The sequence below is a fragment of the Hibiscus syriacus genome, unplaced genomic scaffold, assembly GCF_006381635.1.
Source record: "Hibiscus syriacus cultivar Baekdansim isolate YM2019G1 unplaced genomic scaffold, ASM638163v2 tig00112370_pilon, whole genome shotgun sequence".
In the NCBI taxonomy this organism is placed as follows: domain Eukaryota; kingdom Viridiplantae; phylum Streptophyta; class Magnoliopsida; order Malvales; family Malvaceae; genus Hibiscus; species Hibiscus syriacus.
The window spans coordinates 145,712-164,056 of record NW_024063316.1 but is presented as its reverse complement, the minus strand read 5'-3'; the positions used below and the strand labels follow the sequence as shown (position 1 = coordinate 164,056).

At 33.9% G+C, this 18,345-nt stretch overlaps 2 protein-coding genes, 1 long non-coding RNA gene and 1 pseudogene across 7 annotated transcripts; 3 read left to right on the top strand and 1 right to left on the bottom strand.

The window, feature by feature from the left end:
- Positions 1-1,420: 1,420 nt before the first annotated feature.
- Positions 1,421-3,079, top strand: LOC120178706 (protein CUP-SHAPED COTYLEDON 2-like). Its single transcript, XM_039184498.1, has 3 exons — positions 1,421-1,601; positions 1,693-1,976; positions 2,537-3,079. The coding sequence occupies exons 1-3, from the start codon at positions 1,421-1,423 to the stop codon at positions 3,077-3,079; spliced, it is 1,008 nt and encodes a 335-aa protein (XP_039040429.1).
- Positions 3,080-8,152: 5,073 nt separating this feature from the next.
- On the top strand, positions 8,153-10,730 carry LOC120178709 (annotated as a pseudogene).
- A 26-nt stretch (positions 10,731-10,756) lies between these two features.
- On the top strand, positions 10,757-11,741 carry LOC120178722. The gene is made up of 2 exons (XR_005521534.1): positions 10,757-10,844; positions 11,000-11,741. It is a non-coding gene; the product is annotated as an uncharacterized LOC120178722 (long non-coding RNA).
- On the bottom strand, positions 11,604-16,383 carry LOC120178720 (protein SPA1-RELATED 3-like). 5 transcript variants are annotated; one of them, XM_039184508.1, is made up of 9 exons: positions 16,174-16,383; positions 14,888-15,899; positions 14,676-14,733; positions 14,430-14,529; positions 13,249-14,221; positions 13,034-13,180; positions 12,593-12,904; positions 12,349-12,408; positions 11,604-12,047 (listed from the first exon to the last, which is right to left on the bottom strand). In XM_039184508.1, the coding sequence occupies exons 2-9, from the start codon at positions 15,728-15,730 to the stop codon at positions 11,859-11,861; spliced, it is 2,682 nt and encodes an 893-aa protein (XP_039040439.1). In that variant the 5' UTR covers positions 15,731-15,899; positions 16,174-16,383; the 3' UTR covers positions 11,604-11,858. The 5 variants fall into 5 exon arrangements, with proteins under 5 accessions (XP_039040439.1, XP_039040440.1, XP_039040441.1 ...); XM_039184509.1 differs by lacking the exon at positions 14,430-14,529 and having other exon boundaries at positions 14,576-14,733; XM_039184510.1 differs by lacking the exon at positions 12,349-12,408.
- Positions 16,384-18,345: the final 1,962 nt, after the last annotated feature.

Sequence of the window (18,345 nt, the reverse complement as noted above, 5' to 3'; positions counted from 1 at the left end):
TAAATTCATAATATTTATATAATTTTTTTACAAAATTAAAAATATAAAAAAGGTTTAATGAAAGGGTAAAAAAAATATTAACCCCTGAACTTCATATAAAATTTTAATTATAGATTTTTTTTTGTAAATCTAAAATAATTTAAGGATAAAATTATAATTTAACATTCGTACAATTTTTATTATTCAATGACAGAAGAATGATATTTTTGAAAAACAATAAAAATTTAAGGACATTTTAGTTCAAAACGCCGGTAATGTTACAATACCTAAGGGAAGGGAGGTAATGACATTCCCGGTAATATACCAAAAAAATCTACTATTGATAATAAAACATTACCGAGAATGAGATTCTCGACCAATCAAATATGAGAATATGGGATTCTTAAAGGATAGACGAAGGACACATATAAATTGTAAAAGGACTGAGATAATTATATCTAAAATCATAAAATGATAGAAATAATATAGTTAAATAAATTATTTAAAATAAAAAGAAACAACTTTACATGAATATATATGATAGAATTTTGAATTACACATACAATAAATTTTATACATTAATACACTCAAACATTCTTTAATAGTACGTGATATTATAAATATAATATAAAATCAGAATTTTTTTAATTATCGATAATATATATACAAGTTAATGATACACATACTTTTAACTCGAGATCTCTAAAAAATAATATTTTCTCTTATTATTAAGATCACTCAATAAGTTTTAAATAGACTCAAACTTAAATATTCCAAATATTAAAATCTCATTTTTTTTAAAATATTTATGTATTTATATAAATAAATTAATATTTAATGCACGAACAATATAATGAATCTGATGATATATTATTATAAAATTTATAATTATTTTTTAAAAATGTTATTGATAATATATTTTTAAAATATAAAGTTATATATATATATACACAATGTACCAAATTTATAGAAAATAATACAAAATTTTCATATGTAAGAAAAGGTAGCGTGTGATGACAATGGGTGTGGGTGGAAATAGATAATTGATTATTGTACTGTGCTGACAGGAAGAGATATGAAAGCAGCTTTAGTGATCCATTTTTCTTTTACAATTTCCATGGTGAAAAATCTCTTCCCCTTCTCCTCCATTCTTCCCCTTTCTCTCTCAAGAAAACAACTCTGTTCCCTCCTTTTCATTTTCTTCACTGACAAAGAATACCTGCACATTTTCTCACACACGCACGCATACTCCATTCCCTGCACCAATCTCTTTTCCCTTTATATTCTATAATTAATCGTTGTATTTGCATCCTTTCTCTTGAAAAAAAAACCCAGTTTTTTCAATATTAAAACCCCGGGGATCGATGTTCAAGTTTGGGTTTTGAAGTTTTTGGAGTTTAGGGTTTTGTTTGTTGTCTGGTTAAAGCTTAGGGTTTCGGATATGGATCGTTATAATCGTTTTAACCACGGTGAAACTCAGTTACCACCAGGCTTCCGGTTCCACCCAACAGACGAGGAGCTCATTACTTACTATCTGTTGAAGAAAGTTATCGATTGTAGCTTTACTTGTAGAGCCATAGCTGAAGTGGATCTCAACAAGTCCGAGCCATGGGAGCTTCCCGGTACGTGATCATTTGAACACAATATCAGTTTTTAAACTTTAACCTGTAATTTTATGCAACATTTTTTGTGTGTGGTTTGTTAATGTTGTAGGGAAGGCGAAGATGGGAGAGAAAGAGTGGTATTTCTTCAGCTTGAGAGACCGGAAGTACCCTACTGGTCTGAGAACTAATCGAGCTACTGAAGCTGGTTACTGGAAAGCTACTGGTAAAGATCGAGAGATTTACAGTTCTAAAACGTGTGCACTTGTGGGGATGAAGAAGACTTTAGTGTTTTATCGTGGTCGAGCTCCAAAAGGCGAAAAGAGCAACTGGGTCATGCATGAATATCGACTCGAGGGCAAATTTGCTTACCATTATCTCTCTAGGAGCTCAAAGGTCTCATCCTCTTGTTCTCTCATCTGTGTCATACAAATATGGTTGTCTATAGTAAGTTACTCGAGTTTGATTCGGTTGAAATTTAATCATCAGTCTATTTGAATATGAACTTGAAACTAGTTCTTAAAAATATGAAGTGAGCTATTTGATATTCTATTAGGTTTAAATGATTTAAGGTTTAAGTTTGCTTTTGGGTTTGAGTTTGAATTGAGCTCCAACTTAAGTTTCAATCAATCTATGTTAGAGATGTTTATAATTCAGGTTTTTCGAGTTTGAGTTGAACTTTAATTTTTTATTTTTAGTCTAGATTAACCATTATAAGCTTACGAGTCTTTTATAGAGTTTAGCAACATTCGAGCTTTATGTCTCTACCTACAATGGCGTCTGGTTTTTTAATAAGTTCATGGTGGTTATGGTTTTAGCTTAATAAAAACATAGTATTATTGTGAACCGTACGCTGTTGTTTCATTAATGGAGGTGGAAAGGTATGTTGGGAAAATCTTATTAATTTCATGTCTCTTGCACTTATTCCAATGGTTTTTGTTTTTGTATTGTTCCAGGATGAGTGGGTGATATCCAGGGTGTTTCAGAAGAGTGGCACCGTCAACGGTGCCACCACCAGCGCCGTCGGTGGTGCCAAGAAGTCACGGATGAGCGCCTCCGTTGCGCATTACCAAGAACCGAGCTCTCCTTCATCGGTTTCTCTTCCGCCCCTCCTTGATCCCGCCACGACCGCCGTTGCCACCACCGACCGTGATAGCTTCTCCTACGACAGTTATGCTCAAACCGAGCACGTGTCCTGTTTCTCCACCGTTGCGGCCGCCGCAACTGGTTTCGAACTAGCGTTACCACCTCCACCACCCCAGATGATCAACACCGTCGCTTTTGATCACGTACCAAGGTATTCACCACATGCAGGCGCTTCCGTTTTTCCAACCCTGAAGTCTCTCGAGGAGAATCTGCAACTCCCTTTCTTCTTCCCCCAGCCGATGGCGGCACCGCCACTTCACGGTGGCTCATCCGTCGACTGGGAAGTTAACTACGGTGGTGGTAACAAGATGTCAATCGGTCCAACTGAGCTTGATTGCATGTGGACTCACTAAAACTTAAGAGGAATTTGGAATTTTCTCGTCATTATCTCTAATTTATGTTGTCATTAGGTGCTGACATGGGAAAGGACAGCTGAGATTAATGTCAACTTAGTTTAATTATCATGTCTTTAAGACAATTAATGCTTTATTATTATATTATTAGCTTAGTTTTAGTTTAGGGTATGCTGGTTGGATGAAAATGACTTGTCCAAAGTTGATAAATTATGTGTTTTTAAAATGTGTTGTGATGTGATCCCAACAGTCAATTTCTACCCTTCATTTTGTGGCCAAATCTAATTATTTTTTTTCAGATATTTCAAAATAAAATGATGTACATTTTTAAAATTATATATATTAATGTTATTGAATATGTATAAAAATTTATATTATATTTTAAATTTAATAAAAAAATGTTTATATTATATTATGAATCACTCAAACTTCAGTCATTAGAACCAAACTACTACCTAAACTAGGTGAGAAAATAAATATTCATTCACCACGATAATTGTAAGGGTAAAATATATAAATGATCTCTCGAAAATAGGACATTATTTTATTTATTAAATCCTTTAATTATTAAAAGTTACAAAATAATTCTTCAACTATAGAATATGACTTTATTAAGTTCATCTACTGTTAAAAATTATAAAATGATCACTCGATTATTTATTATGTTTTAAATTTAAAACATGATGGTTGAGAGTATGATAGTCGTTTGATATTTTGAGATCATTTTCTGTTAAAATATTGGTAGTTGTTTAACATGATGGCTGAGAGTATGATAGTCGTTTGATATTTTGAGATCATATTTTATCATATCACATTCAGCAGGTTAATGTTTAGCTCATAATACTGTTGATTTTTAACGAAAAAAAATAAGTTTGGAACATAATGAATAGTCGGGTGACCATTATGTAACTTTTAATAGTCAAGGGACTTAATAAAATATTAATACACTATAGTTGGGGATCATTTGTATTCTTTACCCTAATTATATATTAAAGGGCTAAATATGCAAAAACCCTTATATCATTTTAAAATATAATTCTCATACTTTAAATTTATGTTACTCCATTCATCCCACTAAATGTGTTCATTATTAACTTTTAAAAAGTCAAAATTTTTAAACTTTGATCATGATTATTTTTAAATATTTTAAACAATTAATTTATATAAAATATATATTTAAAAACTAATTGATTTAAGGTTTTAAAATATATATTTTCATATTTTTATTAACAATAAATTTTAAATAACAATGAATCAAAATTAGAAAAAAAAATTGACTAAAAAGTCATCAGTAGACAAATTTAATGGGATAGAGGGAGTATTAAATTTTTGGATAGACTATAGAATTGATCACTTTCATTTGAATTTTATAAAATTTTCATCACTAAATTAAAAAAAAACATAAGATTTGGTCATTTTTATTTCGTTGTAAGTAAGACGTGGTCACTCTCGTTTCTTTTTAATTAAGACGAGGTCACTGAAGGTTAATGACCATTAAACATTTAACGGTTTGCTAGCGTGACACTGTAAATATATATAAAATTAAAATTACAAAATTTTCACGTATATAATACATGTGGATTAAGCTTCGGTCACTTTCCTTTCATATTTGTACACTTTTGCTCATTAAATTTTAAAAAAATACATAAGTTTTGGTTACTCATGTTATCGTTTTATTAAGTTGAGGCACTTGGACATTGAATGTCATTAGTTTGATGACATGACCCGTTCGTAAAATGATTTAGTTTTTATTTTAACACCTAAACTTTAGACAAAATATTGATTATGAGTCTTTTGTAAATTTATTTTAGGTCAGTGGATGAATATTTCACGGTTCCAGTTATCAGGTTGTTTGAATCTGTTGATTATGTTTCACCGGAGACACTTTCTCAAGGGAAAATAACCGGGAAGAGTGATATCCGGTTATCAGGTTATTTGGATCTATTGATTTGTCCTCTTATCTCTTGTTGGATTTGGTATTATGCAATCTCAATCTTTGGAAATTGAATTTTAGTTTTTATAACTGAAATTACTCAGTTTCATTTTATCTCTAGATGCCTAACCTCTCATTTTTCTTTGAACTTGTGGTCTTATTATTTGTTATAGAAAATTGAAAATCTTTCATTATTCTTGAAATACAACATGAGTCCTTGATAAATAAAAGGCAATTGACGAAATGAAGTAGAGATGTTTGGAATCATGAATTCATCCACTAAACTAATTTGAATTTACATAAAGACATATAATCAATATTTTATTTAAATTTTAAGGGCTAAAATAAAAATTAAATCATTTTACTAACAAGTAGTATCATCAAACTAACGACATTCAACGTTCAAGTGACCAAAACTAAATAAAACAATAACGTAAGTGACCAAAACACATGTTTTTTAAAATATAGTGGGCAAACGTGTACAAATGATGTAATTTTAATTTTATATATTTACCGTGCTTTGTCAACAAACCATTAAAGGTTCAATGGTCGTTAACCTTCAGTGACCTTATCTTAACTAAAACGAGACGAAAGTGATCACATCTTAATCAAAACGAAACAAAATTGACCAAATCTTATATTTTTCGAATTCATTGAGAAAAAGTTTATAAAACTCAAACGAAAGTGCCCATTTATGAAGTTTATCCTAATTTTTTTATTATTTTTATTTAAAATATTTAATTTTTCTACTATTTTTTCAGTTTCATTGTTATCAATGATTAATCTAGCAACTATAAGAAAAGATAAAAACAACTTTTTTAGCCTCTATATTTTTAGGGTTATCAATTTGACTCTTTGAACTTGTAATCGTAAATAACTAAAAGAAAATTAAATCGGGAAGGGGCATGTATACCTAAAAGCATTAAATGGGCAGTTGAATTAGGTATGGGAGTCTTCCAAAATGGGCCCCTTGTTGTTTTTTTTTATACATTTATATAAATTTTAATATATTTTATTATAACTTATGTTTATAATACATTTTTTATTTATATTTTTTGTATTCATATTTAAAATTACTAAACTATTTTGAGAGGTTTGTCATTGCCTGTGCAGTAACTAATTTAGATTAATTAATAAATAGATCGAATATCAGTAATTAATTTAAAAAAATTACCGTATCCAATTAAGTGTATGGTACATCCTTATTTATTTGGGGAAAGGGACATAATTGTTAGTGTTATGTTAACAATGTATCTTTTTATCTGAACATGGTATTGGTAAAGGGGACATAAATAATGCTTATCCCGACAAATTTTTGAATTGCGCCATCATTTCTTTGATTGAATTAATTATAATAATTGGGTAAAGTACACAAATGATCACCGATAATAAAGTATTATTTTATTAAGTATCTCGATTATAAATGGTTATAAAGTGATCATCCGATTATTGAGTGTTGATTTCTTGAGTCCGTCGACTATTAAAAGTTATAAAATGATCATCCGACTATTCATTATATTTCAAACCCGTCGCTTCTCAATAAAAAAATTAACGGTATCTAAGTTGAACATCTGTTGAAGCCTTCCAACTCAGAAAACAAACTCAATGTGGCATTTTAATCAATGCTTTTCGTCGTTTGACCGTTATGATGTTGATGTGGCAGTTCACGGTACTAACGTAAAAATCCATTTACCATATTTGAGTTGCCAATTTATCCTATCTATAATATTATTTATCACATTATAAACCACTTTAGACTATCACGTCAAATCGCAACTTACTTTTTTTTTTCCTCCTAATATCGAATAATTTGACATTTTTTAAAAGAAAATAATTAATATAGGCATTACAGAGATCTTAATATATTAGGTACATGTCGGCCAACAGATGTCGGTCGAAAAAGAAACAGCTAGCATAAACTATATAATTCATATGTAAACTTTAATAATGAATAGCATTCGCTACGAATCTGGTAGAACATTAATGTGTATATGTACGTATATGTAGTATTGAAAATTTGAGATTCTCCAAGACCAAGATTGTATGTTTCAGATCTTCCAGTACTGACATTTAGATGCTTATTTGTCTATTTTATTGATTAAATACTTATTTGTATTAATAATGTAACAAAAAATAACGTTGAAGTTGAAAATTTTAGATGTGTAATCAAAGATAGATACGATAGTTTTATGTTAAGAGTATAAATTTTAAAATATTTATATTATAAATTTAAAGAATATGGAATTAAATATCTATCTCCTTCTATAAATTTTGAAATTTATTAGATACAGTTGTAGACATTTATCTGTTTTGATTTAGACGAAAGGTTGCAATCAATGATCGACGAAATGAAAAAGACTATGAATAATGAAATAAGCTAGGAGAGAGTTAACGAGAGAGGAGGAATTTTTTCTCCAACTATCTATGATGATTTATATAACGATCTTTAGTGCTGATGTCAAACTTAGGATCATAATGATCATCTGTAGACTGACATAGAAAATAAATATAACTATTAGACAGTTGATTTTATTCTTACAAATAGCGTAAGTTTATTAGTAGTTATATCAAAAAATTATAGTTGACCAAATGATATAAACCTTCGTAAATTCTTAAGAACTCCAAAAAACTATATAACTCTAAAAATATAGAGAAAATTCCATGTTTTCTCTCACATAAAACCCTAACCATCACCCATCTCCAACACTACCATCGTTGATCCGATGTCGTTTTCCGATTGCCAATGGCACCCTTGATCTTTCATCCAAATCTTCCAATTTTCCCAGATATCTATGTTGCGATTCTTTAATTCAAGGATTTGGAAACAAGCGCTCCAATTGTGTAGAATTTCCAGAGGTGTTGAAGGGTGGCAACAAGAACTGGATTGGGATTTCTCTCAAGTTGGCTTGGAATGCTCTGAGATTGTATTATTCTTTAACCTGAAATTCCTTGAGTTCTGGGATGTAAAGTGTCACAAACTAAACCTTTCCACCTATATTTTCACACTTAACTACAAATTTAGAGACATTAGTAGAGTGTTCTAGAATATAACAAAAAGTTCATATCTCTATAAAAGGATCTAGAACCTTATGAAAGGTTCTAGAGACGATCTTAGAATACTTAAGAATATTCTTTAACCTTGCCTGGGGAAGCTTGTTGATGAGTCTACCCAAGCAATGAAGGAAGTGCATACTGAAGGTCATTTCTCTGGTAGCTTGGTTGTTAATGATCCTTCCACTGTAGCGGTTAACCTACCAACGCTGGAGGTAGTAGGTTCAACCAATGTTAGAGAAGAAATTTATCAGTATTTGATGGGAGATGAGTTGGAATGATTGGAGTATGTGGGATGGGCGGGATAGGGAAAACGACCATAATGAAAGATGTCCACAATAGGTTGTTGAAAGGAAGTGAATTTAGAAAATTAATTTGGGTGACTGTATCCCAAGATTTTAATATTCGGAGGCTGCAGAAGAGTGTTGCTGGTCAATTGGGAGAAAACTTGTCAGATGATGAGGATACAATTGTCCGTGCAGGGAAGCTATCAGATATGTTGATAGAGCAAGGGAGGTATGTGCTGATACTGGATGATGTATGGGACGGCTTTTCTCTCGAGGACGTTGGAATCCTTAAGCCAACATCAGATAATGGATGCAAATTGGTGTTGACAACACGTTCGGAAAGGGTTGTTCGGTCTATGGGATTTAAGAAGTTTCAAGTGCCTTGTCTTCCTATGGAGGAGGCCATGGACTTATTCTTGAGCAAATTTGGACAAGACATGTTGCCTAATCCGACTTTAGAGTCATCTATGAAACTCATTGTGAAGGAATGCGATGGACTTCCTCTTGCAATTGTTACACTAGCTGGTTGTATGAGGGGAATATCCGATCCTCGTTTGTGGGAAAATGCCATAGATGAATTGCAAGGCAACATTAGAAACATCCACGATATGGAAGATAAAAGGTGTATAGGTGTTTAAAATTCAGCTATGATCATCTAACAGAAAAGGATCAAGATTGTTTCTTGTATTGTGCATTATACCCCGAAGATCACGAAATCAAAAAGCACGAGTTAATCGAGTATTGGATGGAAGAAGGGCTTATAGATGAAATGGGAAGTAGAAAAGCAATGGAGTGTAGCGGTCATTCCATTTTGCAAAAGCTCGAAGAAAATTGTTTGCTGGAAAGGGTTGAGGATGGTATGCATGTAAAAATGCATGATCTTGTTAGAGACATGGCGTTGCATATCACAAGAAAAAGATTTCTGGTAAAAGCTGGCATGTTGTTGGAAGAGGTACCAAATGAGGAAGAATGGTGTGAAGATCTGGAGAAGGTTTCTTTAATGCACAATTCCATATCAGCAGTTCCTCGAACCATGAAGGGTACTCCGAAGTTTCCCAAGATCACAACATTGTTACTCTCACATAATTCATTGAAAGAAATTCCAGAATCTTTCTTTGAGCATTTTCCGAACCTCAAGATTCTTGATCTTTCTCACAATCCTATTAAGAGTTTACCTAACTCTGTTTCTGGTTTGGAGAAACTCACTGCATTGTTGCTCAACGGATGTTGTGAGTTAGAGAGTTTGCCTTGCGTAGTAAAGCTTCAAGCTTTGAGGAAATTGGATCTTCGATCCAGTGGAGTCCGGGAAATGCCTGAAGGTCTGGGAATGTTGGTAAATCTTAGATATCTCGATCTCGGGTACACCAGATGTTTAAAAGAGATCGCTACCGGATTATTGTCGAAACTACGCCGGCTTCAATATTTGGCGATTCATTCGATATTACAAAATGCTGAAGAGATGAGTGAATTGAATAAGCTGGAGGCTTTCGAAGGCGGCTTCTCCAACGTTGGCTACTTGAACATGTATGCAGGTCAGAGAAAAGAACTCTACAAATACTCGATTTTAGTATGCCCACAGAACAAGCCTAGATCCTTTGTTCAATATTCTCGGTCATCTTCTCGGAATTCGGTTAGATTCGAGAGCATTGAGATTAATTCAGGAGCTGCAATTGTACTTCCATACCAACTTCAACAATTACATTTTAATCATTGCAAAGGTGTGACAAGTTTAAACGAGGTGGGACTGAGGGATGGGACTGATTTGAAGGTATGTGAACTCGTTCGTTGTGATGAGTTAGAGTCTGTATTTTCATCCAATTGTGATCAGCTTCGAACACTCGAGTATCTTACACTAACCCATTTATGGAATTTGAAAGTTTTAGCTGGAGTTGAAGAATCATCAATGGGCATATTTTCTTCACTCAAAGAGATTGTTCTAAGCGGTTGTCATAAAATAAAGCAATTGCTTTCATCTGATTGGGTTCTACACAACTTGGAAAAGATCGATGTTACGCTTTGCTGGGAATTGGAAGAAATCGTGACGGGATCCGAGACCGAATTCAGTTTTCCGAAATTAAGGAGATTGAGGTTATGCAGTTTACTAGGACTGAAGAGCATTTGTAGTGAAAATGGAGTGATGGTTTGTGAGTCTCTCCAATTCATTGAAATAATTGATTGTCCAAAGTTAAAGCGGATTCCTCTTTATCTTCCACAACTAAAGGTTGATGATGAAGGAAAACTATCTTCTGCTAATTCTCTCGAGGAAATTTGCTTCAATGAAATGGATTGGTGGAATTCAGTAGAGTGGGCACACCCTCATTTCAATGTTAAGAATGTTCTTCGACCCTTGCTCAAGTTTCGACCCTGGATCGAGTTCCTGAATTACAAATTCATTGAGCCTCAGTGGTAGAAGGAAATATTGTTTTTACTAGAGGTCTCGGGCTCGAGCAGCTACGGCTGTAGGATGGATATGTGTTGTCAATAGTTAAGAAAGGTTCTGAATTTAACAAACAAAATTTCTTAGATTGCAAAACCTAATAATGGAAGCAAAATGTCATGTATTGTTATTTCTCAATTATTTCGATGTGTTTGTAATACTATAAACTTAATTAATACGAACATTTCTTGTGGTTTATCAATTTTTGCTAGGTACTGCAATGGAAGAAGAAAACGAAGATGGTTGTGTTGTTTTTTGTCACAAGTTTAAAGCATAATATCTCTTTTTCTTTTGCTTGGGGACGCAAGATTTTATGTTTGGAGATAGCCTTCTGAAAAAGGGTGCTTCACTCCCGGTGCTTGGTGTTCCGGCAAGTTGACATGCACGGAAGTTAGAGACTCGAACAAGATCAGGCCAGGTCCGGGAGCCTAGAGGCTTAACCAACTTGTAACTAGGTTAGTCATGAAAGCAATAACGGTCAAGACCAGTGTAAATAGTTTAAAGCAGCAGCTCAATTGATGAGGCATACAACAGCTGAAGCATTAGCATCTAATAGAGAGAATTTTAGTAACAGCACTGCTCATTTGACCTAATCTTAGCTTCTGGTAAACTAATCCAAGTTCGAGTTCAGATTATCATGTTCGGGTCAACACCAACGAGCGAATTCAGTGCCTCGAAGGTCGAAATATTTGTAAATAGCTTCATCAAGAAATGGCAGACAGTGAAGGATCAGGAAATCAAATATACTTGCTGAAAAATGACTATGAACTATAAGGCATTACAAAATATACAAGATGATTGTCCTTTGTTATTTGTTCTTTTGAATCTTATCTACATATATTTTATGAAGTCATTCTCAAATCTCCATGTTAATTGCATCTGTTATCATCTACAGACAAAAATGTTTTCATCTTTTGTTTTTTTTTTGGCTCAAATGCTATACTCTTTTATACTTTCCGGTGTCCGATACCCATCTTTATTCGATGCTTTGTGCCGGTATGGAGTACAGTTTCCTTTTGTCCGTTTGTCCTTTTGCTTCAACGAAGAATGATTCCGAGAGACGAGACCAAACTAAACCATCTCCAGAAATTTGATGTTCCCAGTGGAATTTGCAGCAACTAGGGTAGAGGACTGGCCACGCCAACAAACAGAAGAGATGAACTGTGCGGCATCATCCGTTTCGTGTCCAGAAAGTTGATCCGTGCTGTTGAACTTATACGACAATGCCGGCATCGGGAAAGCTTTATGGTATATGAATACCTACACAATAGAGTTTCTAGTGAGTGCTAAAAGTATAAATCTGTACCTTATCATGTTCAAAAGGCATAACGGATCGAATGCCTGATCGAAAAAAAGAAGAAAACATAAAATTCTACAGACATGTTCAATACCGGAAGTAAATGAGATCTAGCAATTGCACATTCAGATATGTTCGACAAAGGATAAAATCGCAAAATGGTTTCAGCATGTCAATAGAGTACTGGAGCAATAAGAAGGCCGGTAAAACCGAGCTATTCGGGGATGTTTATACAAGTATATATCGCGAGAATGCATGTATTACCTCATTAGTTTCGGAGCCAGTAGCAATGTAACCATCAGATACCGACAAGCCCACAAAGTTCTGCAACAAGGAGAATATGCAACCACAATATGAAATACATCAACCAGAGGGAATAATTTTCCATGACGAGTTATGTCGGGACAAGAAATTGTTCATGAAGATAAAACAAACCCGATCAAACCGAATAAATTTGTCAGATTTTTACATTGTAATGTAAGAAGCATTAAAGTACAAGTTAATATACCTTTACATTCATGTGGCCGGTAAAGGACTGAAGGGAAGTATCAATGACCCGAGAATTGCATATCGACAAATCCCAAAGCTTCAAAGTGTTATCCGTGGACGAAGACACGAGAGTATTTGCATCGACAAACTTGACATAACTCACAGTTTTATTGTGTCCAACTAGAGTGCATAGAGGAATCCTAGAGTTTCGAAGATCGTAATAATAAATTTTATGGTCTGCCGATCCAAACGCAAGAGAACGACCAGAATCAACAGGAAACTGGACACAGCAGACGTTGGCCTTCGTTTTGATGGTACAAATACTTGCTCGCTGCAATAGCATCCCAGGTAAGAGAAAAACTTATCATACATAGAGAATAAAATATACACAAAGTAATCCGATTATCGTAGTACGTTTATTTTCAAAGCTGACATCCATCAAATGCGAAAGTAGAATTGCCTGATTGATACTCCATAGCTTTACAGAGCTGTCGTCACTCCCGCTAGCCAAAACTGTTGGATCTGCTGATGAAAAGTCGATGGACCATACGCGTTTCTCGTGCTCTCTCATTTCAGTGAGTACTTGACCTCTCGTAATATCCCACACCTGAAAATGGTCAAGATATGGATTCAGATGCAGAAAAATGACAACCGAACAAAGAATGCTTTACGTACCTGCACCACTCCTTCGAAGTTACTTGATGCAATCTGACTTTTGATATAACTATTCCAACATATACTGCTTAGCTTAGAACGACTAGCCATTTCAACCACGGGATAGTGGATGTCACGATTTTGATTCATGACAGCATTGCATTCAAAGACCTTTATCTTCTTATTTACACCGGCTGTAGCAAAAAATTCTGCATCACGATCAAACCCGAGAGAGCATACCAGATTGGAAGAATTTAATAAATCTCCTTGTTTCAAATTTGCCTTGGCTTTTAACTTGCTGTAGGACAGATACTTGCACAAGCCCTCAAGGAATGGATTTATCCATCCGCTTTCCGAGCTCTCGCTGTAGCTCTCTTTCGTGGTTAAATTATTGACAAAACTCCTTTCAGTCATAACAATAGATCCACGGCCATCACTATTCAATGGTGTTTGTCTACTCAAAGACTTACCAGATTGCTTCACGGGTCTGCACCTTGTTAAAAAATATGCCGACTCAAGTTTCTTAAAGTTCTTCATCAACCGAGAACTTTTCAGAAGAAAACTTTCTTGATTTTCAGAATGTGTATCGGACTTTTGACGAGTTTCTAGATTATCACCACATTCTTCGACATTTTGAACCGTAAGTCCCTGTCTAAATCGTTTTCTAGACCCCAAGCTAGAAGAATCATCGGTATCAGCAATATTTATCGAGGGGAAATTTGATGTAGAATTGTCATCTTTCCCCGGTTCAGTACATGAGCAGCCCTTTTTCTTTAAGATCGTTTGCTGCTTCGTAACTTCTGCAATGTCGAAACACAGAAAAGAAATAGTATTTTGCAACCTATCGGCGACTTCCTGTTTCCTTCGTTGTATCATCAAAAGAAATTCCAGCAGTAACTCCTCCTCCTTTATTCTCTCCCGGAGCTCGATGGCCGCTTCACGTTCTTCCAGATCATCCCTTGGTTCATTAAGAAACTCACTTTGTAACAACTCACTGTTACACAAAAACAATATCAATACATCAACACAACAATGGTGACATTAAAAGTAATTGAAAGTAGCATGAACGAGATTTATTTTTACTATTATTTCACGAAGGGCTAATGAAATTATATAACCAAATGGTAAGGGCTAATGGGAACCAAATTTAGAAATTATATAAATAATGGTGAATGAATATGCAAAAACCAAGGAGAGATTACCCCATTTTTGGACGACTACTTGGCTCGGGATGCAATAACCACAAACAAAACGAAGCTTCCTTCGGCCATTTCAGTAGCAATTGTGGAGGAAGAACTCGATGTCTTAAACTAGACATATGAATATGCAAAAACCAAGGAGAGATTACCCCATTTTTGGACGACTACTTGGCTCGGGATGCAATAACCACAAACAAAACGAAGCTTCCTTCGGCCATTTCAGTAGCAATTGTGGAGGAAGAACTCGATGTCTTAAACTAGACATAGTTCTACTCTTCTCTTCTCTTGAGCTGAAGGGACAAAACAACTGCAGACACGAAAACGTACTCGTTTAAAGTGATGCAACAAAAAAGGTTTTCATATTCAACACAATGAAAGAACAATAATTAATAAACTAACATCACCAAATTATTTCAAAAGTTCGAAAAATGACGATAGTATCAAGCATTATTGAAGCTAACCTCAAAAAGGAGAACTCCCAACCTATAGATGTCCGAAGCACAGGCACTGGGAGAGCCAGCAACCTCTTCAGGACTAGTGTACCAACTGGTCTCCATAAGCAATATCTGTTTCATAGGAAACGGTTGCTTTTTCTCTTCTACTTGCTCGGAATTTCGACATTCCAAGATTTTATTTTCTTCACTCTCCTCTATATGAGCATTCCTAGGACATACCGAGCCCGACTGCATGCAACTAGCTTCGGATAAAGCATTTCTTGGAGTTTGCACGTCTTCATTCATCAGCCTACGTTGTCGATGCATGTCAAGGGGCAAAGTAGAGGGTAAACCCTGAACCTCCATATTTGGGCTATTTAATGCATCCTCGACAGAATCCGACCCCGAATCAGAAGAAGATGCAGATTCAATGAAGGAAACATGATTAAATGAGGACATGACGAAGCACGAAGGTCGAACATTATGGACAACAATCCCTTGTGAATGTGCCATATTTACAATGTCAACTATTTGCCTAAATATATGCAAACACTCATAGACATCAACAGATCTTTCCGGTTTATCCAACCATTGCCTCAAGCTAACATCACCCCATTCGATGGAACGGATGAAAGGGTTTACAGCCGTCTCGCAAACCCCGGAAACACCAATTTGGCTTCTAAGGTGATCATTATGAGTCAGCAAAACCCTACCATCCTCTTCCGTGAATCCGAAATCACGCGAAACGTCTCCCGAAATGCCCGTTCTTTCAACACGAAACAGACTAGGATCCCTATCCGAGACACCAGAAGTGTTCAGTGCCCTAGAACTATCAGACTCCTTCCAAGCAGACTCAGACGAACCCTCCATTGTTATCCTCCAAGAATTGCATGAAGACCGCCACTCAAACAACCAAAAAACGAAGAAAATCGCCGGCTTCTTATCCAATCGCTCACTTCTACCATTATCATATTGAAATCATAAACTCATTTCATTGTCGCAAAAGGAAAGAAACCCAGTTTTTTTTCCAGTCAATTAACTGCAAACACAAGGAACAAAATTCAAAAGCCTTTACACACCAAAATTCTCATCATATAAAGCTATCACAACCCCCCCCCCAACCACCACCATTAACACCGCCAATCAGAAAAAATAAGAAAATTTAAACAAAATCTTAACCAATAGCTAAAAACACCAAATACCCATTATTAAGCACACGATCAACTATATATCACATCAAACAACAAGCAAAAACAATCATCATTTATATATATATATTTAGTGTATATTTGATAAAGAGATAAGAAGAGTACCAGTTAACACTATTAAAAGATCTTCTACTGTTCTTGCTAGACTAACCCGTAAAATGAACCACACAGAAAAAAGGGTCTTTTAGTTCACACTAAATATTCTCAAGCTCACAAAATTTTCCCACAAGTTTTTCATGAAAATAAAATAAATAAAAACACAGGGAATTCCGATATCAAACAATAAAGAAATAAAAAAGAAGAAGAATAAAACAAATTTTCTGCTTCTATTAACTTTATTTAATGTTTCCTTTTTGAAACATAGGCCACTCTTTTAAGAACTTCATTATCTTCTTCTAGCTTTATTCCAAATGGAGTACGTGGCATTACCATGGCCTCAAAGCCATTTTTTGCCCCACTCATTTAACAGGCCAAGAAAGTAAAATTTGAATATCTTGTGGGTCCAATTGCAATTAAAAAAACTTACAAGGAAACTGATCCGGGACTCAGTTACCTCTTTTTCTATTAAAGAAATCACTATCTTGGTGTTGAAAATCAGAATCTTGGTCATCTCGGTTCCCCAAGGAAGAGGACTTTTAGATCATTGAAACAGGACAAATTCACTCAAAGTTCCATTTTTTATTTACAAACTTTAAAAAAAAAATCAAGTGATGTAACCTTACCATATTAAAGAATTAAGCTTTGATTCTATCAAACTGATGAAAGCCATAAGAGATAAAATAAATAAATAAATAATAAAATAAAAAGAGTTGAATTTAGTGAAAACAAACCTGAAAACCTAAGACTCCTATATATATATATATATATATATATATATATATATATATATAATTTGCTAATTAAAGATGGAATTTGAAGATACCCTTTTGGCCATTTTATTCAAAAATCAAGTTGATTGATCATTTTTACCGTCTCAATTTTTCAATTTTAGCATTAGGGTCCCTACACATTTTATAACAAAGGCCATTTCACTCAAAACAAGCAAGTAACAATCACATAATCATAATACATAATGAGCTGTTGTTTAATAATATTGTTTACATATTAATACATGGTCATAAACAGCCTAGGGCTGCAAATGAGACGAGACAGATCGCGAGCTACTCGAGATCGACTCGGTCAAGGCTCGGTAAATATTCGGATCGAATAGACTCGACTCAAACTCGAATTTGACTCGAATTTTTAACGAGCCGAAACGAGCTACTTGATACTCGAAAAGCTCGTGAGCAGTTCAAAAATATAATATATTAAGTTTTTATTTTTTAAAAAATAAATTATTAACAATATTAACATTTATGTGTTAATTTTTTTTTAAAAATACAATAATGCTTTCATGTATTTAAGGTTAGGTTTGAGTTCGAGTTTGAGGATTCAATCTTGTTAAGTTTAAGATTTTTTTTTTCATTTCGAGCATTTTCAAGCTGCTCACGAACTTCAGTTCAGGATTTCGACTTCGAGTCGACCTTAAAAATTTTAAGCTCGTGAGTTTTCGAATCGAGTCGAGCTTCATTTCAGAATTTTTGAGTCGAGTCAAGCTCAACAATACTCGAGCTCGACACGACTCGTTTACACCCCTAAAACAGCCTACACCAAAATAGCTAAATAATCATTTATGATAGTAGACAAGTTGAACCCAATTTCTTCAAATAAAATTAAATAAAAAAATTATTATTACTATTTTAAGGAAAATACTACTAAAATAAATTTATTTGTCATGAAGAGATGATCCCAACATTTAATGCCTCAATACATGATTGGTGTCATTGGACTAATTTTATTTAGAGAATTTATTTATTTTATTGATAATAAATGGAATATTTTTATATGTATTTTAGGGGCTTTTCTGTATTTTCCTCTCCCTTTTCTCTTTTGGGTTTCATTTTGCCAACTAATATGAAACTTGAAGCACTAAAAATCCTCCAATTATTGGTTATATTAAATGTATATTTAATTTGGTTGTTCTATATTCATAGATAATGTGGAATTAATTAATTTGTTCATATAATAGATTTACCCGGTGACGGAACTTGATGATAAAGTTTTGGGGGTCAACTTAAAGCTTTAAAAAATTAGAAGTTTAAATTAAAACTTTTAAATTTTTTAAAAAAGTTTAGTTTATTAATTTGTTCATATAATAGATTTACCCGGTGACGGAACTTGATGATAAAGTTTTGGGGGTCAACTTAAAGCTTTAAAAAATTAGAAGTTTAAATTAAA